The following is a 26,413-nucleotide window of genomic DNA, read 5'->3' as shown; positions in this document are numbered from 1 at the left end:
ATAAGAGATGTTTATGGAGGCAAAATCAACAGGACTTGGCAAACAGATTAGATATGGGTGGATGAAAGAGAGCAAGGGCAATTATCACTATTACTATTACAATGCCATCTCAGTAAGTGCCTTTCAGCTAATTCCATATAATGTTAGATTTGGGGATGTGTTGATCAGTTTTAATGAATTCTCCATCTTTTTCCTTATTTTCTTTCTTTAAAATAATTCTTTGTTATGAGAAATGTCTAAATAGAAGAAGGAGAGGAAGAGGGGGAAATCTCATTAATTTTCAAACAAAAAAGCATCAATAAAAATGATAAATAAAAAAGGATTGAACCCTAAGGTTTCCCTACCTGAAATGAGCCCCTAAGTTGAGTTCTGGAGCAAAAGGTTTATCAGAAACAATTGTGGTGCCCTTCCCCATAGCTTGGACAGGGATATGGTAGTTGTTGCTATTCTGAATGGACAAAATGATCAAATCTTTAAATAGCAGCATGTCGTCCAAATTCGCAGTCACCGTCAGGACAATTTCAGTTTCTGGAGGAACGATGCCTTCCTCTGGCAAAATCTTCCACAGGGACTTTTTGTTAACCTACAATATAAGATCAAAAAGGTCACAGCCAAAGGATTCTGACGCTTCCAGTGTATGTGAAACTCTAGAGACATCAAAGAAAGAAAAGAGTAAAGCTCAATACTGAGGGAAACCTTTTTTTTTTTTTGAACAAAAATGATTAGGATGATCTTTGGAAATGAAAATCCATTATGGCCCTTAATCTTAGCAGTGCTAGTGGAAGGAGGTAATTGTAGTTTTTAGACCTTTGGTAAACATTAATTGGAATTCTGGTGCTTTAAATGGAATAACTTCAGCCAATAATCAATAAGTAGTTATAGAGGAACCAAACCAAATAAATCTTGACTTTCTTATGATAAATGAAATCATATGATGTAAAGAAGTTGCCATTACATGGAATAATGATTAGCTAGCATTTATATAGTACTTTAAGCTTTGCAAAATTCTCTAGAAATATCTCATTTGATCCTCACAACCATCCTGGGAGGTAGGAGTTTTTATTATCCCATTCTATAGAGGAGGAAACTAAGGCAATCAGGTTAAGTTCTTGCCTAAGGTCCCACAACTAGTAAATATTTGAGTCTGGATGTGAATTCAGAAGACTATATCATCATAGCACATAACCGATGAAATGATGTATCTTCCAAGACTCCATTTTGTTTCCTGTGCTAAGTCTCCCACAAGATACTTGTGTTTATTCTATGGTCATACAACCTATGCCTATGCTTATGGTCTCAAAGAGTAGAACCATGGAGATTTTATTCAGTAATTATCAATATTAAATTAGAAACAAATCAAGGACATGTAAGCTCGACACAGACATTTGCCTTTGTCATGGAGCATGTCTTGGTAGAATCCAAATGGAAGGTCCTCTATGAATGGCTTCTATTTGTTTCTGTTTTGATGATTATGTTGATTGCATCAAGATCCAGAGTCCTACAGGACTTCTTCATGGTCACTAAAAAGAGATTATCCTAATAATCTGCATAGCAAAAAGGAAGGGGATGAAGCATGAACATTGCTTAGGATAAGTCTATCTAGATATCTGTGTTAGGTAGGTACCACAGATGAACAAGGAGACGGATCCAAATTGAGTATGAGGAAAAGAGTGAGCTTGATGGTCAACTTCACTGTACTTTCTGTGTTTCCAAGCTGCTTCCCGACACACACAAAAAAAAACCTCAGCCTTTTTTACACTAATATTAAGAACCACAAGTAGCCTAAGGGGAAATGTAGAAACATGTAGACAGAAAAAAGCAAGAGCCTATTATCAGTGATGATCTGTACGCAAGAAGTAGGAGAGGAGGTATCATCTGGGGAATGAATGATTGTACAGGGAAGAGCATTAGTCATTTAGAGAGAAAAAAAGATAGCATATGGACAGGTCAAGTACTGCAATATTATCTATGGAGTGTTAAAATTTAGAGGAAGGTCTCTAGCCTGTGGGTAGCTTTTTAAAATATTTAGGGGAGAATATGATTAAGAATTATACCAGCTCTGAAATCAGTCAGCCAACAAACATTTAGTAGGCACTTACTATAGACCAGGCATTGTGCTAAGGACTGGGCATGCAAAGAAAGGCAAAAACAGTCTTTGCTCTCATTAGGGAAGGAAATAAACAAATAACTATTTATAAACAAGACAAACAAAGCATAAATTAGAGATAGTCAATAGAAGAAAGGCACTGATATGCAGGGGGTCATGTAGAAGGTAGGATTTTAGCTGTACCTTTAAAATAAGCTAGAGAAGGCAGATGGAGTCTGCTCATGCGCAAAATGAAAAGGTGTGACTGAAAAATAATTTTTATATCTAGAGACAGTTAGAAAACTACCTTAAAACAGCAAAACACAATTTTTGAAAGCTCTAAGGTTTCCTTTGAAATTCAGCTAAATTGTTAGTTTTTCTAGATGAGAATGTTTGCTTATTCATATCCTTTATTCCATCAGCATTGACATAAATAGAACATTATAATAAATGTTTAGTAGAACTTAAACAAAGAAAATGTCACCAACAATAATGAGGAATGTACCATCATGCTAAGATGCCACCAGCTTTTCTTAAAGGGACATATTGCTGATCTTATCATTTATATTCTTTTTTGGAAATAAAATTAAATAAAATTTTTAAAAATCAGTATAAATCCAGCTACTCTCCCTCCCATCCCATTCTGTCTCAATTGAGAATGAAAGGAAAATAAAACTCTCAATACAAAAAGGTATATTCTAGCAAAACAAATTTCCACAGGTGTGGTGCCCTTCCCCAAAGCTTGGGCAGGAATCTGGTAGCTGTTGCTATTCTGAATAGATGAAATGAAACCATTTTTAAGTAGTAGCATGTAGTCTAAATTAGCAGTCACTATACTCCATGAAAATAAAATTTATAAATATAAATATATAATTTATATATATATATATAATGTACCTATAGATAAAAATACATACACATACATATATATAAAGAAGATATGTATCAAATTCCCATTTTAGAGTGTGTGATAAAGATTAAATCTACCTTGCCCATTCTCAAATCTAATCATCAAAAGTATAAACAACTCCACTTAACTCACAGATTGGGAGGTCTGTGACCCACATGTGCTAGAGTGAGTGAAGAATCAGAATTTAGTGATTACCTCCTAGGCAGTCCTAAGAAAAGCATCTGTTGAGATTGGACACGTAAACTAAGAGGAAGGCACAGGAAGTGACGCAAAAGAAGCCCCTTTAAGAGAGAGTTCAGTAAGCTCAACTTTTTCTTCTTGTTCATATCTTGGATATGAAGGGGCTCTTCTTGTTTATGACTTGGACCTGGAGGTGCTTTGGCTGGGACCCTGAAACCTTGGCGAGACTGTTCTTAAATCTTTCCCTTAGAACTACATGTGGTGAGTGAAGAAGGCTAACTACCTTAGCCTCATGGAGACTCCCTTAATTGGGAGAAGCCCTTATGACTAAACTCCTTGTTCATAGACTTTTAGGCTCTCCGCTGGGCCTCTAGAGCCCTGCCGGAGTAAAGCCCAGAATTGAATACAAATCTAGTTTGTTAAGATTGATCTCTTACTCTACTCTCTTCTCATCTCCCTACTTCCTCTCTCTCCTATATTTTGTAAATAAATTACTAAAATCATTTTAGGAATTGGTATTTATTCAATTCCTTGGTTACCACACCTTTAAATATTAATATATCCAATAAAAAACCTTTTCCCTCTTACAAGTATAACCTAGTTTAGTTCCTTATGATTATTTATTCATGTTTACTTTTTAATAGTTCTCTTGACTTCATTGTCTGTACTTTAGATCTTCTCATTCTGAACTTTTTATCAGGAATACTTGGAAGTTTTCTATTTAAATAAAGATTCATTTTTCTACCATATGATTCTACTCAGTTTTGTTGGGTAAGTTATTCTTGGTAGAAGCCTACATTTTATCCTTTCTTGAATATCTTGTATTCCATATTCTTTGTTCTTTTAGAGTGGTGATTGCTAAGTTGTATATGACTCTTACTGTGGCTCTTCAGTATTGGGATTCTTTCTTTCTGGTTGCTTGCAGTATTTTTCCTATCATCTGGAAGGTCTCGATTTTGACTGTGACATTCCTTATAGTTTTTATGCTGGGATTTCTTTCAGGTAGTTCAGTTCAGGTAGTGTCTGATAGACACTTCCTAGGTCCATTTTGACCTCTAGTTTTAAGAGATATGTGCAGTTTACTTTCTCTGATAAAGATCAAAGATCTCATTTCTCAAATATGTAAAGAATTAAACCAAATTTATAAGAATACAAGTCATTTCCCAATTGACAAATGGCCAAAGGATATGAATAGGCAGTTTTCAGTTGAAGAAATAAAAGCCATCAATAATCATATGAAAAAATATTCTAAATCCTTTTTATTTACAGAAATGCAAATTAAAACAAGTTTGAGGTACCACCTAATATCTATCAGGTTGGTCACTATGACAGTAAAGGAAAATGATAAATCTTGGAGGGGAGGTGGCAAAATTGGGACACTAATGCATTGCTGGTGGAGCGTGAACTGATCCAACCATTTTAGAGGGCAACTTGGAATTATACCCAAATTTAAAAAAAAAGGTGAAAGAACCTACTTGTACAAAAATATTTATAGCTGATCTTTTTGTGGTGCAAAGAATTAGAAATTAAGGGGGGATGGCTGAACCCCCCCATCAGTGGGGGGATGGCTGAACAAATTGTGTTGTATGATCATGATGGAATGCTATTGTGCTGTAAGGAAAGATGAACAGGATGATTTCAGAAAGAATTGGAAAGACTTACATGAACTGATGCAGAGTGAAATAAGCAGAATCAGGAGAACCTTGTCCACAGCATTAGCAATATTGTGGGATGATCAGTTGTGATAGACTTAGTTACTATTGGCAATACAATGATCCAGGACAATTCTGAGGGACCTAGGACAAAAAAATCCTCTCCATCTCCAGAAAAAGAACCATTGGAGTCAGAATGAAGATGAAAGCATATGATTTTTCAATAGTTTATTTGGGCTTATGTTTTAGGGTTTTGGTTTTATAAGTTTACTCATTTACAAAAATGAGCAAAATGGAAATATGTTTTATATGATAATACAGGCATAGCTCAGATCAAATTGCCTGCCTGCACTGAGAGGAGGAAGAGAAGGAAGGGAGGGAGGGAGATAAATTCAATCATATAACTTGGGAAAACTTGTGTGGAAATTTGTTATAACATGTAATTGGTAATAAATATTTTTTAAAAATAAAATATCTACAAAGTACTTTAAAAATCCTTACCTTCTGTCTTTGTATCAATTCTAAGACAGAAGAGCAATAATGGCTAGGCAATCCAGGTTAAGTTACTTGTCCAGTGTCAAATAGCTAGGATGTGTCTGAGGTCATATTTGAACTCAGGTCTCCCCAACTCTAGGCTAGGTTCATATCTGGCCTCTGACACTTCCTAGTTGGCAAGTTACTTCATCCTAATTGCCTAGCCCTTTCTGCTCTTATGCTTTAGAATCAACTCTTAGTACTGATTATAAGACAGAAGGGGTAAGGGGTTTTTTAAAGGGAAAAATAATGTGAAATAAGTCAAGGAAGGTCACCTTGAGTCAGAGTGTTATGGGTTTTAACTGCAAAGGGGAGGAATTTGTATTTTATCTGAGAGACCATAAGCAGTTGTTGAAGATTCTTGAGCATGGGAGTGACATGATTAAACTTGTGTTTTAGTAAAATTATTTTGGGAGCTATGTGGAGGTTGGATTGGAAAAGGTAAGAAAATAGAAGTAGGGAGACCAATCAGGAGGCTGTTTCAATAATATAGGTGAGAGATAATGGACTAAAGTAGCAGGTAGCCATGTCATTGGAAAGAAGGGGAAGGGTCCGAGTGGTGTCATGGAGATAGACTCATATGATTGCAGATCTGGAGCTAGAATGGACCCTACAAGTCATTTAGTCCAATTCTCTCATTTGACAAATGCATAAGACCTCTGGCAGTCCTGCATTTCCAGCTGCCTCCGCTAGGACATATCTCATAATTATTATTGATGTTAGTCTCCAAATCAATGCCCCGCCAGCACGACCAATTCAACAAATCCAAAGTTGATCTTGTCTATCCACAAACAATTGCTTCTCCTCTGAAATTGTATGTTTCTACTGATGGCTCAATCAGCCTCCGAAGTCACCTGGGTTTGAGAGTTGGGGATCCCCTTTCATCTCTTCTCTCTTTCATGTTGTATATCTGGTCAGTTCTCAAGCTTGGTCTGTTCTTCTTCCACAAACACCTTTTGTATAAGTTTCCTCCTCCTTACCCAGGCTGCCATAGCCTTTGCTCAGGTCTTCACCAGCTTTCAGTGGCTACTGTAGTAGTTTCCTATTGGGGCTCCTTACTTCCCACCTCTCCCTCTCTAATATTTCCTTTGCATAGCTAATAAATCAGTTTTCCTAATGGACAAATCTGAGCATGTCATTCCTCTGCCTAAAAAGCTTTGGTGGCTCCCTCCTATGAAGGGTTTGACTCACCCTACCTCCCATCCTAATCTGCTTCCAGTCTATCTAGCCTTATTTCTTTCATACAATCTCTAGTCTGGCCAACCCTCATTCTTCTGCTTTTGTGCATTCAAATGTTGTCTGGAACACACTTTCTTAAGTGCTTCTTCCTTACAGGTCCAGCTCAGGGGCTATCTCTTTCCTGAAGCTTTCCTGAGCTTTCCAACTAAATGATCCTTCTTTCTTCAATTATTCCTGAGATCCTTGGTCTGGACTTCTATCATTACTGAATTCTACTTGCATCATAGTTATTTATATGTGTTACATATTGCACCATTAGACTATAAGCCCCTTAAAGGCAAAGATGGTGTTACTTTGCATTTTTGTATCTCTGATGCCCTGAACTGCCTATTCAACACAGTATGTAATTAATAAATGATTTCTGAATTTAATATCAAGGAGATGCACGATATGAGAATCTTATAGTATATCTTGCCGAATTGAAGCATGCAATTAATAGAAACTACAGATTAGTCAACTGTGTTAAATAATGGAGTTATATAAATGGCTTGTAGATGGGAGTGGAAATAGCAAAAATAACACTGAATATTATATTAGGTCAATGATCCAAAAATAATTTGTATGTGTGTAATTATTATTTTGTATATTCATAAATGAAAATAATGGAAAAATTCTGAACCTTAGGATCATAGGGTTGAACCTAGAAGGGATCTTGGAGCTCACCTTATCCTACCCAATTGTTACAGAGAAGGAAACCAAGGCTCAATGACCTTTAAATGATTTGCTCAAGGTCATACAACATTAAATGTCAAGATTAGTTTTTGAACTCAGAGCCTCTAAATCTAAATCAAGTGCTTCTCTCACTGTACTACATGATGTGGTGATTGTCAGAATCCAGGGTTTTTTACCCTGAATGACCATGCACAAAACATTTAAATCTTATGAAAACTGTAGGAGAAAATATCTGGTTTTCCAAATTACCAATCTGCATTTGTGTAAAACATGACCCTGAAATGTTAGTAACACAAACAATGGCATTATTGCCTTTGAGACGAGAGCAAAATTCCATGATCTGTTACTGAGGGCAAGATAGGGTGGTCAAATTTCTTGACAAGCTTTGACTTCAGGATGATCATTCCTAATTCTCCTCCTCTTAATTCCTCAGCAACACTTTCACCACCTCCAAAGTGAAAACTTGTAGTAATTTCATATTATGATAGAAATTATTATAATTCCAAATTTAATTTTATATTTGAAAATTGATATTTATATATGTAGTTCTGTTTCTTCTGTAATTTGATAAAGCTTTATATTATTTCTTAATGGACTGACTATAATCATCTTTTCAACCTATGAGTTTGAGTAGCTATGTATTTATATTTAAAAACCAGATCTATAGTCTGACCTGAATAATGCTTTCATTCAAAAAATGCATCAAAATACAGTTATCAAACATGAGTGACTCATATTTTAATTTTACTACCTTCAGATCTTAGATACTAGGCTAAAAGAATTCTTTGTTGAGGGCATAATGGCTTTTCCCACATTGAACTTAGATTATAGTGTTAAGTAATCCCCTCTAGTACAGGGCAGAAGAAGAACCACAACTTGGGAATTGAATTATATGGAGAGGGGGCATTCAGTGGATTGAGAGCCAACCCTTGAGGCAGGAGGTCCTAGGTTCAGATCAGACCTCAGACACTTCCTAGCTGTGTGACCTTGGGCAAGTCACTTAAACCCCATTGCTCAGCCCTTACTGCTCTTCTGCCTTGGAACCAATACACAGTATTGATTCTAAGATGGAAGTTAAGGGTTGAAAAAAAATTATATGGAGACCAGAGGCTCTGGATTCCTTTTTGATCATTAAGAAGCAAAATGGAAAGGAGAGGCAGACAGTTCTCACCTATCACCACCCAATTTTTTGTCTTAGATCACTCTACTTGGTATCTCAGGGAAGTTTTATTATTTACTTTCTTTAAAATGTCATAGTTGCTTCCCTTTTCATAAAAAACAAACAAAATAGTGCCATATATACTAAGCCCCTGGAAATGTGGAGATTCTGTTATCAGCACCCCTTCCCCCAATATTTCTTTTCTGTCTGGTCAGTAGTTCAGATCAGTCCACTGAACTGTAACAACCAAGAGACTGTCACCAGAGTGTGTTCTATTTCTAGTCAGGGGACATTAGCTTGAGATTGACATATACCATTTCTTTTCTGATTCACCCTGACACAGGATAGCTGGTCTGGAAAAGAGACATGATAGCTGTTTTCTGGAGGTGAATTGGCAAGTCTTCCATCTGACGAAGTTTATTAATCAGTGCTTGGCAAGAAGCCAAGTAGCAAAGCCCAGCACAGTATGCAACATGGTGGGGCAATATCAGACAGGATCCCACAGGGGATAACAATAGGATGCTCCTGCCAAACCCGACCATAAAATCCCAGCTTGGTTTCTGCAAACTGATCCTGTTGACGACTCTCCTTTTGTGGGATGTTGAACTAGGAGAGGATTTGGTCTACATTCTTTTCCTTTCTTTACTCTATTTTATATAATTTTTTCCAGGTAGAAAGTCTTTTTCAATCTTTTAGAACGCAACATAAGTTAGAACACTTGAAATAGTGGGAACTGAAAGCTCCCCTCAAACTTCATTTCTATTTCCTTTCATGACCTTCCTGATGCCTAGTTTACTGGTCTCTGCAGGTTTCCACTCTGCTTCAATCCCTTCCCTGCCTCCCACCCTATGTGGCTCAGTGGATAGAGTGTTGCTCTCTAGACTCCCTAGTCAGGAAGACCTGAATTCAAATCTGGCCTCTGACACTTCCTAACTGTATGACCCTGAGCAAGTCACTTAACCTCTGACAGCCTGACAAAAGGATCCACTGGAGAAAGAAATGGCAAACCATTCCAGAATCCTTGCCAAGAAAACACCACGGATAGTTATGGTGCATGGGGTCATGAAAAATCAGACATGACTGAACAATAACAACAACAAAAACTACAAGCTAGAAAGAATGTTTCTTTAGAAATCACCAGACACCACAAAATCAGAGCTTGATTTCTTCTTTTACTGATTTCTAGACTTAGTGTGATGTAGAAAATATTAATGGTACAGATAAAACTTAAAATCCAGTTGTTGAGGGGCAGCTGGGTAGCTCAGTGGAGTGAGAGTCAGGCCTAGAGACAGGAGGTCCTAGGTTCAAACCCGGCCTCAGCCACTTCCCAGCTGTGTGACCCTGGGCAAGTCACTTGACCCCCATTGCCCACCCTTACCACTCTTCCACCTATGAGACAATATACCAAAGTACAAGGGTTTAAAAAAAATTTAAAAAAAAATTTAAAAAAAAATCCAGTTGTTAAGCATTTACCAGAATAGCACTGTCCCTGCTCTTGCCAATTGGCCTCTTTCAGCAAAGTCCTTGTTACAAATCTAGACCCACGAATAATCAATTAGCCAATGAGTATTTATTAAGTGCCTAATATGTGCCAAATACTTTGCTAGAATATCCAGCACATATATAGTGCTTTAAGATATGCAAAGCACTCTAATGAATATTATCTTATTTGAGCCTCACAACAAGCCTGAGAAATAGGTTCTTTTATTATTCCCATTATTAAGCTGAGGAAACTGAGGCAGAAGTTAAGTGATTTCCCAATGTCACAAAACTAGTGTTTGAAACAAGTCTTCCTGATTCCAAGTATAGTACTCTGTGTGTTACACCCCCTGAGCTCCAGGACCAAGGACAGCACAATCTCTATTCCCATATAGCTAGATTTCTAATGGGGACCTTATCTCAACATCCTCTTCCCCTCACCCTCATGATAAACGACATGCATCAATTATTCCAGCACTCTCTAAGAGGGTAGTGACTCAGTCAAAAATTGCTGACTCCTGCCTGAGTGTGAAAGCAGAAAGAAAATATCACTGCATATTGGCATACTTCCCAAATTGAAGCTCACCATTCCCAAGATGAAACTGACAATGTTATTACAAATTTTCTCACTGGATTATTTTGAAGACTTGTTTTGGATGCATGCTATTGTTTGCACATTAAATAAAAAACCAAATAGCACAGTGGGAATAAGTTGAGAGACTTGCTACTGTGCATGTTAATGATTTTGAAGCCCCAACAAAGATCAAAATATATATGTTATATTTTATTTGAGAACAATTCATCTTTCATTTGAAATCCACAAAAAGTTCTCTTCAGAGAAATGAGAGTAAACAACAGTGAGAAGGCAAATGTCAGTCAGAAATGTTCTTTTCCCTCTTGAATTATTATTTTAGTAGATAACAAAATCCTCGATCAACCAGAATAGGTAATAGAAAATAGAATCAGGGAGGTCTCTACGCCCAGCTCCTTATTGTTTGCCTCTTCCTTCCCATTTTAGTTAAATGGTTGTGCCTCTAGCCACATGTCTCTCTTCTCTAAACCGAGTCACTTCCAAGAACTATTTTGAACAATAAGTTGTAAATCAGGAAGTGGAAGATGAAGGGCTTTGCTGAGGATGTGGGATATAGAAGAACAGGAAGAGAGCTAAACCAAGGAAGCTTTTTCAGTCTTACAAAGTTTCATATAGAAAAGGTTTAGAAAATTGTTCAGAAGGGATACAAACAGTACCAATTTCTTTCTCTTACGGTTACTTTCCCTTTAGGCAGTTAGGTGTCTCTGTTTTTTTCTAAATCTTCAGGCTTCTTATTCCCTTGGTCCCCATTTGTTCCTTCTTATTTTCTTGTATTTTGGTAGCAAGGAGTTTAATAACTAGGAATTGGACTATGATGATAAAAGATATATATGAACTGGGCTTTCAAAGCCAGCTTCCATTCGGCAATGTTTTTGTGGCTCATTATGCCATTTTTGATTTAATCCTGTCTCTGCAATCAAAATACTCACACATAGGAGCTTACTGCTGCCTTTCATCACATCATATATATCCCAAATAATGCATTTCCAGTTTTGCCAGGGCAGAAATAAGAATCAATCATTACAAGAGAGTGACCATTACATTATGATGTAATGCCAACTTATAAAAATGTTAAAACTGTAGAATATCAGAACTGGAAGGAATCTTATAAGCTACCTTCTTCGCTTGCTAAATAGCAAAACTGAGGCTGAGAATGATGAAGTGATTTATTTGCCATAGAACAACTAGTGACTTCCATAATTCCTTTTCACTCATTGTCCCCACTAAATGTCCTTTCTCTTTATGCTTTCACAAAATGCAGAGAACTCATCTGATGTATTGGCTCATCTACCTTAACCTGTAAGCTCCTCTAGGCCAAGAACTATAGGGAATCACATTGCCTCCAGCTCGGTAGTCCTAGAACTCATTGAGGTGATGACCTTCTTTATGAATACCAACTCACCATCACCATTAGCAGCTGAAAACCAATTGCACCAAAATGGTAGGTTAGCCCCAAATCCGAGGCAATCCTCTGACTACTATTAGCTTTGCTAACAAACCTCTGTGCTTCATCTTCCTTGACCCTTGTGATCATCAAGGGGAACCTGACAACTTCCTTTATGGGTTTTACAACCTCCATTGCCTCTATAGCCACAGCTACTGCAAACCAAGAGAGGAAAGTTCTCACTACCAAACTCCTTGGCAGTGTCAAATGGTAATGTCAAAAACAGATATGGTTTTTTTCATGGAAATACCACTTAAGAAGGTGGGAAACCATCTGATTTGCCATGGTACTCTCTGAAACATTTATTTTTCTCATCTGACTTGGATGTCAAGCTTCTACTATGTGTCAGCTGAAACCACTTATATCTATATCTATATATCTATAGGCATAGATATATGGGAGATATCATCTCCCATATTATAAATATGAACTCCTTGAAAGCAGGGATAGTCTTATTTTTATACTTGTACCCCCAGCATCTAGCACAGTGCTTTGTGCATAATAAATACTTAAATATTTTTTCATTCATTCATTCTCTCTATGTGGTCAACTCACCTGATGTACAAACAAATGCTTACTTAAAGATTTTGGTGATGGTAATGATGATGATGGTAATGATGACAGCAATGGGGTAACTAGGTGGCTCAATGGATAGAGAGTCAAGTCTAGAAATGGTAGGTTCTGAGTTCAAATCTGATCTCAGACACTTTTTAGCTGTGTGATCCTGGACAAGTCACCACCTCAGTTTCCTAGCCTTTATCATTCTTCTGCCTTGGAACCAATACTCAGTATCAATTCTACTTACAGAAGGTAAGGGTTAAAAAAAATGGCAGTATCATTGAGAAGGCAAATCCATTGAGTGAATTAGAAAGTGGAAGATAGTCATAGGATCACAGATTTAGAGCTAGAAGGGACCTTTCAGACCAAGTACAGCCTCTTTTTTCCACAGAGAAAGAAACCAAGGCACAGAGAGGTTAAGAAATGCTAAATGTCTGAGGTGGGATTTAAACTCTGAAGGTCTTTTTGACTCCAAGTCCAGTGCCCTCTCCATACATGATGCTACCACTTAGTGTAAAAGGTTTGGAAGATTTAAAGAAATCTGATCCACAAAGGAAGAGTTTTATTAAAATTAACTTCCCTAAGCTTTCTGCTTGAACCACAGACAAGTGGGGAGATAACAAAATAGAATAAGCAATTTGCCAAAAGCCAATTAACAGGCAGCAAGTGCTGAATGAAGATGGCAAAAGATGAAGAAATAACAAGATGGTTTTCTTTTGAATGCTGGAAAGCTCCAAGGACAAAAAAACAACAAATTACCTGCTTCTCATTTGGACATTTCTGTTCTGTTCGAACGAATCTTATTCAATTGTTGGAGCTGCCAGTAGGAGTCCTGCAAAGCTGCTGACCCATCACTGATCCCCAAACTTCAATCAAAGTCTCCCTGCCTTTGATGTGGACAATAATCAGTTTATCTTGCTAAGAAAAACTGTGCTTCAGAAGCTTAGTTTGTCAGAGGGAGGAAGGTCTTCATGGAGACGGAGGCGTACAGCTACCCATATATGAAGAAATCTCTGTTGCAAGATGTGGGTAAGGACTATAACACAGAAAGACCACCTCGTTGGATGAAGTCATGGGGAATCGTTCTAGAAGACTCCAATCTATTTTAGAGAGCTCTTTACTTTGATGCAATACAGGAAGAGATGCCTACTGTCAGGTCCCTATTCTCTGCTTCTTCCAAAGTTTCTTACAGAGACTTTAATAGTGAAGATAAGAACTGAATCTCTTCCCCTTATTCCAAAAAGGAGTCACTGGGGAGGGACTTTTCTAAGTTCCTACATACATGGCAGTGGACTAGACACTGTAAAAAGCAAGCTAACTATGCTTAATTTCTCCCTTGCAGAAACTTGCAGAAGCAAGAATCCTGGCTGGTTTCTAATCTTAAGTCTGTTACCATCATGTGATTCACTCCCTGGGCCTTGGCTGACTCAACTGAATACATCATAACAGGGATAATAATTCTTGCCTCACCTACCCCACAGGGATGTTATAAGCATAAATAAGAGCACTGAAAGTGTTCTATAAATGGAACGTTTAATATAACATTATAGCATCATAGTCTATATATTACATATAGACTTCATTAATTTTCACTTTGGAATTGTAGATGGAGCTATTTTTAGTGGAACCCAAAAAGGAACCAGATAAGCCAAAAAATATCATAGAATCTCTCATCTATCTTTCCTAAATATCTTAGTTATCCTTTTATCTTCCTCTGGTACCTACTAAAGTATGTTACTTATTAGATGTTTGTTGACAACAGAGCAAATGATCCAAATCATGTCAACCAACTATTAGAATTACATTCTGCTTTCCCATGATCTCTTGAACATTATTTATCATCATCATAATGAAAACTCTTCGGTGGGAGCAATCTTGTAGTTATACATTTTATATATACATATATCATCATCATATAAATGTATATATACAAGTCATATATATCATACTTACATATATTTAGGGAGGGTTATTTAGTGCAAGGGCTGATGATAACTTTTTTCTGTTGTCTAATTGCCCAAAGTTCTAAAATATTCTACTTTGAATTGACAAGCCATCTTCAAATTTACTAAAAGAGGTAGAACTGCTTTTAAATCTGTCTGAAGAGCCCTGTGAAGTCAACTACAGTTAGTTTATCAGTTTTTACAAGATTTAGTTTTTTTATAATCTAAATATTGATTAAGTAGAGATGGTTCAGGTTGGTGAACTTCCTAATAATAATATCATATTCTATGCTTTATACTCTCATCCAGAATTTTCCTATGAATTGATGATTTTGGCTCATTTCTACTTCTCATCTAGAGGTAGCTTCAGTTCCTTTGGAATAGAATAAGATATGGAATGTAGAAATGGTTTGTTAAATGCAGCAAAAATATTAAAGGACTCATATTTGAGTTAAGAAATCTTCCTCCTCTAGTGAGTTATACCTTCCCAGGAGCTTACATAGCTGTTCTAGATTTCTAGTGCTACCTTTCCAGTTTTATTATATGTTACAACTCCCTCATCTCACTATACAGTCCAACCAAATTAGTCTTCATGTTTTTTTAATTTATGTTTTCTCTTCTTTGCACAGGCTCTCCTTCTTAGACTCTCTAATTACCTTCAAAGTGCAGCTCAAGTACTATTTTCACATAGGCTTTTTTTTAACCATATCTCTTTTTGTTATCATTTTGTTTGAATTCATGATGCTTCCCCCCCCCCCCATTAACTTAAGGAATAAACTAATCTGCTCCAGTCTCTTATTTTAACTCTGATTGAACTTTTATATTTCAAGTGTATTATAAACAATATGTTGAGTTCTGCTTTTAATCCCTCTCCTCTTTTGTTTTTATGGGTGAGTTTATCCCATTCATATTCATGAGTTTTGATTATTGTGTACTTCCCCCCTCCAATTTGCCTCCAGAACCACTCTTTATAAAGATAGAAGATAGTGTTGAAAGAGGAATTTGATCAATGCCAGTAATGTCTAATTGGAGTACTCTGCTTCTGAACTACTTCTCCTCCTTCCTTTCCCTCAACCACATTGTGATCATTGGTTCTTACCATTTCTTTCCCCCCTTTTAATTCTCTCTTCATGATCATTTCTCAAAAGTTGAAATGTTTGTTTTTGATTATTCTTTCCCAAACTCTGCCCTCCTTTTTCATTTCCTCTCCTATTTCCCAGTTTAATATATCCTTAGATTAAATTCTTTGAGAGTTAGACTATGCATATCCTCAAACCTCCTTTGCCTGGTTCAGATAAAAAGTTCATCCCTTTCTCCACATTTGCATGTTTTCTGTTGTTTGCACTTAACAAATTCCCCCTTCTTTCAACCATCAAAACAAAATACTCATCTTTATGCCATCTACTTGTCTTATTTAACTCTATGATTCTTAAAGACATTTCTGTTCTAAAGGTCACAGTGCCTAAGGCAGGATTTGAAGACAGGCCTTTCTGATGCAAAGTCCAGGACTCTAACTTCTATGCAACATGTTATTCTCTTCTCCTGGGTTTCTTTCTTGGACAATTCTTTACCTATAATATTTCTTCTTTTTTCCTCATCTTTCTAGACTCAGTTCTTAATTTGGGACCCAGTGTCACAATCCAGATTCATTCCCTCCTACTCTCTTGGATCTGCTTTTCTTGAATCCATTTTCTTGGCCTCTTGTTTCTGGCTTTCATTTCATATGATATGGCTATGCTCATGGGGTAGGGGCATGCAAAGGAGGGGAGGTTCTTTTCTAGGTTATATATCCTATTTCCTTCAGTTGACCCTCAATTGTCATAAATTCAATGTCCTTTAATATTTCATCTCCCCTCTGAATGAGTTTATTTATCAATGTCCTTTTAAAATTGTGGCCCTCAGAAATGAGCACATTATTTCTAGATGTGGTCTGACTAGAACAAAGTACAGAGGGCTATTATCACCTCCTTATTCTGGATGCTATACTTCTCAATATAGGCCAAATTGTGCTCTTACTTATCCTTAGTTCCAGTTCTTATTGGTTTACTTCTACTTGGACCTGAAACTTGTTGTGGTCCAGGAACTTAACTGCTGGGTCCAGGAATTCATCTAGCAGACTAGTCATTCTTCTTTTGCACACCATAGCCACTCTGCTAATGTTGGCATGACCCAGAAATTATTCACTGTTCTGGGTCTGCCTTCATCAGCTGCCATTTCTGGGTTTCAGAGAACTGAAGTTGAGCCTCTGTGCACATCTTTTACTCTCTATCCTTGTCTCTTGACAGTTCTTCAGCATCCAGATGGTTTTTTAAATTTTTTTTTTCATAAATTTTATTAGTATTTACTTGGATAAAGAGAGGCAGAGAATTAGAGAGAAAAGCCTTTTAGTCATGTGGGTGCTCTCCACATACTCTCCACCTTCTGTTTGGCCAGTTCCTCCAGAAAGAGCCCTTACTTCCTTGTCTTCAACTTTTTTTCCTCCCTCTCCCTTCTGGGTCCATTTCAATCATGTCCAGTTCAAATTCAGTCACATAACCCACAGTAGATTATATAATTAGGATCATAGAGACACAGGTAAGACCTCGTGTATAATCCTGGGAGACAGTTCCCTTCTCACAATCCCCCTTTTGATTCTTTGGGAGAACAGCATGTTAAATCTCCTAATTCCGGATTTTTTAGGAGGGCAACATGAGACAACATTGTTAACAACCAATTATGCTTACTATATTCTGAAACTTTTTGTAAGGTCCATGGAATTGAACTATTTCCACTTAGATTTTGTAAGACAGTGTTAATTTTAAATATACATTTATGTTTACAAGACAATTCCTCTATTGTATTTTACAAAGGACCAAGAAAAGAAAGTGAGGAAAGTATAATTAGTATCAATGTATCAAGCTGGATCTTGGAAAGAGTTATGACATGGTAGGAGAAAAGATGTTACAAAGAAGATGTCTTATGTATAGAAATACAGCTCAAAGTTTCTGATTTAAAAAAAATTCCTCTTGCTTTTTTAAGAGCATTCTCTTACAACAATAACCAATATGGAAGTAAGTTTTGCATGATAATACATGAATAACCTAGATCAAATTGCTTACCATCTCTGAGAGAGAGAAGGGAAGAAGGAAGACAATTTGGATCTTATAATTTTGGAAAAATATGTTAAGAATTGTTACACGTAATTGGGAAAATGAAATATTTTCTTAAAAAGATCTCTCCCTATCACTTTTTCCTCTTCCACTCTCCCTCCCACCCCTACACCAGCTAACTCTAATCATACCTCCTTCTTCTGAGGGCACTTTGTAGAAATGAGATTATATTCTAGATCTTCCCCAAGGTAATCCCCATAATTTCTTTACTTCTTTAAGGGTAGATAAAGATAACAAATTTAGGTACCTTTGAGTTTACTCTTACCAAAACCAGATCAGTAACCTTAAGTAATAATCTTTTATTGTTATTAGGACTGTGCTAGTAAAATAATCCTGATGGCCTTAAAGTAATTAATTTTTCTTTCATATATGTAACCAAAATGAATTATTCATTAGTAAAAACACAAACTGTCTAACAATAAAACATTATGTTTAATTGGTTCTAAGTCTGGTTATAGTGGGAGTAGAAGAGAGTATAATTGTCTTATTGGTGATTAGACTGTCACTAGTAATACAAATCTCCAAAAGTATCTATAAAGTATGAAGGTTGTAATCCTTGGTTCCTTTGATGGCAAAGAAACAAACATGATTCAGTGGTTCATTTGGTTCTAATAGCTGGTACTTATATAGTGCTTTAGGATTTGGAAAGTATGTTATAGTTATTCCATCATATACTCACAACACCTTTAGGAAGCAGGTGTTATTTTCCCCATTTTACAGATAAGGAAAAAGAGGCAGATGAGGTAAAGTGATTTACCTATAGCTAATAAATGTCAGGAGCAACATTTGAACTCAGGTCTTTCTGACTTCAACTCTATCCACTAAATCACTAAACTGTCTAAAATATAATTATATTAAGATTTTTTTCAGTTATATTTATACTATTCTTTAGTATTTCAACAAATCCAAATTCCATAATCTATCATGGGATTGAACCCAGAAGATGAAATTAGATTAATTTGACTCTAAGTCAGTAGCAATAACATTTCCCATGGATTTAATAATAATTTCTATGTAGATAACTCCCAAATCTATACATTTAGGCCCCAATCTCTTCCAGGAACCTGAGTGAATTGTTGAAGGCTTTCTTGTTTAAATCCACATCAACCCAGAGGAGAGCTGTGAGAGACAGCCAACATTCAAGTAGCTCTAAGGTTCAGATAAAAGACTCTGCTTCAATTCATATAATAATGCTCCAGCATTTAATAGAATCACCAAATTAGGATGCCCTGAACCCAGGAACCCCAAATGGGTGTTCTTATAATAGGAAAATAAACAAATCATCCAGTCCAGTGAATCTCCAAGGATACGGTTGTACAGTAATCCCCTTTGCCCCACAACTAAACAATATTTATAAAGCACTTTCCTTAGAGAAGCTTAAAGTGCCTTCCAGACTAATTTATCCTCACAAAATTCCTGTGAGAGTCGACTCTCAGCTTCCTATTTCCTAATACCTCTGGCTACTAACAAACAGATATTTCTTCCTGGCTCCATAATTCTTGCCATGTCAGGGCTGAATGTCAGGGCTTGGTGTTCCAGACTGGCTGATGGGTTGGGCTGTATCCAAAGAGGGTTGGCATTTACGAAATATGAAAGAGGAGGTACAATGACCCCCTTCCAACAAAGACTCACACAAGAAAAAGGGAACCAAACATTCATGGCAACTATATTGATTACTCTAACTCTAAGACTTTGACTTTTCTCAATCCTAAGAAAGAGCAAATGATTCTATTTAATTCAACGAGTATTGCTCAGCACTGTAATAATAGATAGCCATTAAATATCATGCTTTAAAGTTTGCAAACCACTTTGTAAATATTATCTCATTTGAGCCTCTCAATAACCCAGGGAGGGAGGTACTAGTACTATTTCATAGATGGGGAAACAGGCTGACAAAGGTTAAGTGACTTGTCCAATGTCACACAGTAGGTGACTGAGGCAGGATTTTAATTCAGTTCTTCCTGCCTGTTGGACAAGTGGTAGAGGCAACCTCTCTTTTATGGAAGCTGTACTGGTCCTTTGCAGGAAAGTCATTTTGCTTGTTTACTAATAAATGACTGAGACAGATTTTAATCCAGTTCTTCCTGATGTGAAGTCTAGCAATCTTTGCAATGACCTGCCAAGCAGCCTATGTACTTAATATTAAATGAAATGAAATGAAAAAAATGCTCTATCTACCAAGTTCTCATTTAATGCTTACTGTAAGCGGTTGAATTGGATATTTTGGTAATATATGATATTATACGTTGAGTTAAAGTGTAATAAATAAGACCATTTCTTGCTTCTTTCAGAAATTTAGATGAATTCTGGGTAGCATACTCTAATTTTTGTAAAAGGCATGATTCTATAGAAAAGTCAACAAAAACCCAGTGATTCTGAATTCCTGGCCAATTGATGTATAGGCCCCATTCCCTATCTGCCAAGTCAGAGCTCCTTCCTCACCAAGGAAAGGGCCTATCTACCTCAGTCCTTCCCCCCTACACCCCCAATTTCCCACTCCAGATCTACCTGCTCTCTGGAATACATGCTCCATAATGAATAATTTTCCTTTCATCTTAAATGTTGTTCCTTTTTAGTTCTTCCATCTTTTGGTCTGACAAAGATCAGGCTCCTGTCTAATGCCATTGCTTCCCTCTCCATCCTTTCTAGTCCCTTCTCCACTTTTTCTCAAACCCCTCATGCTTACTAGTTATGGTAGAAAAATCAGAATATTTCTTCTTACCTCATTGCTGCTTCCAGACATTCCATCTACCACATTCACTAAAGAATCTCACCTCTGAGGTCCATCATACCCAAATTTATCTCCCACTCCAATTATAGTGGTTTTTCCCTTTGACTCCAGGCTATTCTCTTTCTTTTCACAATGAGGTCAGTGCCTGGCTCAGACTTTCTTTCCTCCCCATGTTCTGTTCCAATGCCAGGGACTTCAACATTTATACTGATGCTCCCTCGAATACTCTAACCTCTCAGTAATTAATTCCTCAGTCTATTCAACGCCCATGATTCCTCCAATTTTACTTTAGTCATTTTTAAGGAATATCTCTATTAGATCCCCTACTTTGGGTGTTCTTCAGATCCCCCTTTCTTCTCTTTCTATACTCGCTTCATGATCCAATCAGTTCCCATAGATTTAATAGTCATCTCTATGTAGATGACTCCCAAGTCCACACATTCGGCTCTAATCTCTCTCCTAAGCTGGTGCAGCCATGGACTCATCATTAATTGCCTATTGGACATAATGACAGGGTAACATCTGTTTTATGGAGGCTCAGCTGGTCCTTTTTAGGGAAGGAATTTTGTTTCCTGACTGTCTGAGGTCTTAGCCCAGAGGAAGCTGGTGTCACAATCTTCATGGAACCTCTTGCTACCTTTTTGGGAATACTTTCTGGATGTTTATGTTGCTGATTCTACAAGAATAAATGAGATGTATTTTAAATGATTTTTGCATATGATATGTTATGTTAAATACTGATTGGTAAAGTAGTTTTTAATTCTATTTATACTTCATGAGGGTTTATAATCTTTTGGATTAAACCTTATTTAGCATTGGCTTACAATAGACATTTTGAATTAGATGTATCAAAGGCATCATCCCAAATTCAACATGTCAATTAGTTATAGTGCTTACTATTTGCCAAGTACTATACTAAGAGTTAGAGATACTAAGAAAAGCAAAAAGAAATCCTTCCCTCACAAAGTAGACATTCTAATGAAGGAGATAACATGTAAATAACTAGGCATATACAAGATTTATAGAGTAGAGAGAAGGAAATAGACAGTAAAATTATATACATAGATATGTACATATATAATTAGGGATCTTAATTCACCCCTCTCAAAACTAAATAAATCTGACCAGGAAGCTAAGAGATTAATAGGATTTTAGAAAAGTTAGATATGAAAAACCCCTAGAGAAAATTTAATCGAAATAAAAAGGAGTTTACATTTCACATCTTCATAAAACTGATGGTATATTAGGGCATTAAAACCTTATAAACAAATACAGAAAAGCAGAAATGTTAAATGCACATTTTCTAGCCCACATTATAATTAAAATCATATTCAATAAAAGGATGTTGGAAGCATAGATTAAAATTTAATTAGAAACTAAAGTTAATTCTAAAGAATGAGTAGATCAAAGAACAAATCACAGAAACAATCAATAAATTTACTAAAGATAATGACAACAATGAGACAACATGCCAAAACTTATATGATACAGCCAAAGCAATACTTGGAGGAAAATTTGTTATCACTGAATGTTTACATCAATAAAAGAGAAAGAACAAATCAATGAATTTGTCATGTAACTAAAAAGAAAACTAGAAAAAACAAATTAAAAATAAATCCCAATTATACAACAAAAATAGAAATCATGAAAATCAAAAGAGATAAAAAAATAAAAGTGAAAAATTATTTAATAAATAAAACTAAGACAATTTCATGAAAAAGAAAACATTAAAATAGAAAAATCATTTGAATTTGAATGGCAGGGGGAAGTCACTGAAGTTGGGAAGGCAGGAAAAGGTTCATATTTGAACTAAGCCTTGGGAAATCTAAGAAGAGATGAGAAAGAAGAGCATTCTAGGCATATAGATGTTCTAAACAGAACTCACTATCATGCAAATTTAGGCTTCCGGTCAGAAAAATTTCCTGATAACTTAGAGCTATCCAAAATTGGAATGGACTGCCTAAGGGAAGATTGGGTTTCTGCAATGCCAGGACTATGTCTATGCACCACAGGGATCAAAGAAAGAAGAAAAGAGCCCACACATACAAAAATATGCATAGCAGGTCTTTGATATTAGCAAAAAAAGAAGAATTAAGGCTTAAGACCATCAATTGAGTAATAGGAGACCAAGTTTTGGTGTATGACTGTGACTGCTGTAAGAAATGAACACAAGAGAAACACAAGAAGAGTTTTATGAACTGGTATAGAATGACGTGAGCGAACTAGGAGGAAAACTTATACAATAACAACAACAATTTAAAGAAAAATAACTTGAAAGTCTTGAGAACTCTGACCAACAATGTCCTATCACAATTTCAAAAGACCAATGATGAAGAATGCTACTAACCTCCTAGAAAGATAACTAGTTAACTCAGTGTGCAGAAAGAGAATTTTTTTTTGGACATGATCAATTAGGGAATTTGTTTTCTTTGACAATACAAAAATAACAATAATAAAAAAGGAGAAATTTCCCTCTCCTTGGAGGTCTTCAAACAAAATATAGATGATTATTTGTCAGATATATTATGATAATTCCTTTCATGTATGGGTCAGACTACTGAGGGCTATTGAGGTCCCCTTCAACTCTCAAATTCTGATTCTTGATTCTAAAAACTACCTTCAAGATTATATAAATTGTTCACAAAAATAGAGAAAAAAGGAATCCTAAAAACTTCCTTCTATGAGGTAATTGTGGCCCTGATACCCAAACCAAAGAGTCTAGGCTGGAGGGTGGGGAGGAATCCATAGACCATTAGCATTTCCTAATGAATACTAATGCAAAAATATTGAAGCAAATATTAGTAACATGACTATAGCAACCCAGTCAAAAGATTAATCACTCTGACAAGGTTGAATTTATATCAGGAATAGGAAGTTGGTTCAATATTAGGAAAACTATTAATATAATTGCTCATGATAATAATAAAACAACAAAAATCCCATGATTACATCAACAGATAAGGAAAAAGCTTTTGACAAAATACAACACTTATTCCTATTTAAGAAAAAAACACTAGAAAGATTAGGAATTATGAATAAATAGATCTTCCCATAATACGATAAACATTATTAATAACTAGCAAATGCAAAACTGACACAATCTATAATGGAAACATTTAGAGACCTTTCCAATAAGATTAATAATACAATAAGAATATCTGTTGTTACCACTATTATTTTATATTCTAGAAATGCTAGAGATAGTAATAGTTCCAAATAATATAATCACACCTAAAAAACAAAAACAAAAGACATTGAGGCAATGAGCATAGGCAAAAAGGAAACAAAATTAATACTCTGTATAGGAAAAATAAATGATTAACTTAGAAAGCTCTAGAAATCAACAAAAATAATATTCATAAAGTATCATAATATAAAATATCACCCCCCCCATATCATTAGTCTTTTTTTGTTACTAACAAAACCCAGCAGGAACAGATAAAAAAGAAACTTCGTTAAAAAAACACAAAACAGAAAATATTCAGAAGTCAACCTACCAAGACACACTTAGGACAGAGGGGGATGGCTAGCCACAGCCTTTTCTCCTTTCCCATCCCCACATCATCCATACAAGAAGCCATGGCTTAGAATGGTACCATATATTAGAGGATTTTGCTGTCCTTTGAGGAATGGCATAAAAAAAAACAGTGATCTTGCCTTTCACGGTAGTTTTTGTCTTAGAGTGTACACTTAGAATGGCTATGGAGACAGCCTACCAGGTAAAGAAGAGTTCCACAGTATGTGGGGTTTGTTCAGGTTTGTACAAGCATTGAGATAATATTTTGATTGAGGGAGGAAGACAATATCTGGACCAAATACATGTTGCACATACAAACTAGTGTGTGTTTGTGTAGGGGGAAGAGGAGAGTGGGGCAGGGATGAAGTGAGAGTAAATATCAGAGGCAACAGATACTTTTCCCCCTTTCCTCTGAGAATCTGTTCTCTCAAGGAGAGTAGCTTCTAAGACAACCGCAGTCCACAAAAGGAAGAGGAGATCCAGTTGGCCAAGCATGCTAAGTTAAGTTAGTCTGCTGACCCAGAAAGCTGACAGTTCTTTCTGCCCAGGTTGTCTACACCAGGCAGTGGTTATATAGGCTCCTTGTCTCTTGGCAGAGAAGTAATGAGCAAAGGCTACATACAGAATTAGATTTAAAAATTTTCAGACATGCCCAATGTGTTTCTTTTAATTAACTAATTTGTTGGGAGGGGAGGGAGTGTGTAGTGACTGAGATGCAAGATGAAAAAGGAATAAAAGAGCATTGTATTTTTATAAAATTCAAGATTTAATTTTTTGTTTGAGAGAAAAAATTCTCAGGGAAAGAAGCTTGTTGACTCCTTAATCCAGAGAATGAACTGTGTGCAGAAAGATACCTGAAGAATCTACACTGCATCAAGAGATCCAGAATGAACTTTGGGATACAATTGATTGAACTGATGAGGTTTGAACAGTTACTTTGAATGTACATTTTATGCCAATAGGAGATTCCCCCCAATTGGTTTCTTGTTAATGCGCTTAGCAAACATTGGTTTTGCGTTCTCTCTCTTCCATTCCCCTCTTATCTCTAACTATTGTAGTTAGAAGACCTTTGTGGGTACAAGATGATTATGTAAAATGATCACTTGGGGTGACTAGACACCCAATGATCATGGGGGGGGACTGTGTAAATAGAATTAGCTCATCTTCATTCATAGTTAGACTCTAGCCATCAGAGATAGTGTCATCCCCACCTCCCTGAGTGGGGAGGGGGATGAGTTACCCACACGTGACAATAAGTAACAAATCAAGAACAAGGGACTGTCCACTTGAATTAGAGGTGGATACAGGAAGTGAGGAAAGATGCTAGCTCTCAAATATGCTGGTAACTTCCTGTGAAGGCAGTTGGCGCTCTGAACTTGGGTGCTGAAGGATCTCTGCTGAGACCTCAGGCGGCTTCCCTCTGAATTGACAAGAGGGTAAGTTAGACTGACTTCCCTTCGCCTGCTTTGGCGTTTCTGGAGGCTCTCACCCAGTCAGGACCTCTGCTCCTAGGGACCAGAGTTTCTCTCTCTCTATTTCCCTACCTTCAACCTTCCTAATTGTAAATAAACTTCCATAAAAGGCATTCTGACTTGGGTCTATTTTAAATATGGAATCAAACTAATCTGATTCCTGGTGACCACCATACCTTAAATAAATATCTAAATTCCCCTTCTTACAGCATCAATAGAAAAAAATTTTAAATACACAGAAATTAACAACAACAACAAAAAAGGTTCAGAAGGAGATGCTAACAAAGGACCCAGTTTGGTCAGTACCTTGCTCAAAATCATATATACTTAAAAAAACCAAACAAACTACATATCAGAATTTCAGGTGTTCAGATCCAATCTTTTGGTTCCTCATATATTGAAATTTAGTTCAATTAAACAATTTAAATTATTTCAAAAAATTAAAATATACATTTAGAATATTAGTTGACTTTTACATCATTCTCTAGATATGAAATTATTTCTCTATATGATTCTAGGCCCAGTGCTCTTTCCCTTATATCAGTGCATCTTACAGATATTAAAGCAACATAAGGAATATAATAAAGAGAAAAATGCAGAAATGAATCATATTCAAAATTTGAAACTGTGCATGGCCTTGCGGTCATCATTGTTCCAAGATATGCTGGGTTTTCCAAAGCCATCATCACATACTCACCAAATGTGCAGAAAAGAAGGCAGTAATGTAAGACTGATTGGATAGATGGAGCGACCTGGAGGTTTCCTTTAAGACATAGATGTTGCCAAAATCAATTTTGTCTGGATACACGTTGACCACAGGACCTTCTCCAACACTCCTTAACTGGACAGTCTGTATCCCAAGAGAGGGACAGAATACAGAGAATGTCAGTCAGACTATGACTGACTTATTTCAATAAAGGCAGTAAACTATTCTTATGTCTATGATAGAGATCAGAATTACAGAAAGTAACGGAGTCTCTGTCCCTTCTTGCTGGCATGGCACTCCAGCCCTACAAGAACAAGGGAAATTGGCATCCTAAGACATACCATGTCAGGACTGGTTTCTGTTGCAGACACAAATGCCAAGAGCCATATG

General features: G+C 36.4%; 1 protein-coding gene across 1 annotated transcript in view; it reads right to left on the bottom strand.

The window, feature by feature from the left end:
* Positions 1-26,413, bottom strand: part of HYDIN (HYDIN axonemal central pair apparatus protein) — a 417,120-nt gene that overhangs the window by 222,374 nt on the left and 168,333 nt on the right. The window contains exons 15-16 of the mRNA XM_044659361.1: positions 26,015-26,167; positions 345-583 (exon numbers count right to left, since the gene is read on the bottom strand). Of these exons, the coding sequence (XP_044515296.1) occupies positions 345-583; positions 26,015-26,167 (392 nt within the window). The remainder of the gene's footprint in view (positions 1-344; positions 584-26,014; positions 26,168-26,413) is intronic.

Source organism: Gracilinanus agilis, chromosome 2 (genome assembly GCF_016433145.1).
Source record: "Gracilinanus agilis isolate LMUSP501 chromosome 2, AgileGrace, whole genome shotgun sequence".
Taxonomy (NCBI): domain Eukaryota; kingdom Metazoa; phylum Chordata; class Mammalia; order Didelphimorphia; family Didelphidae; genus Gracilinanus; species Gracilinanus agilis.
This window is presented reverse-complemented; position numbering and strand designations above follow the sequence as displayed.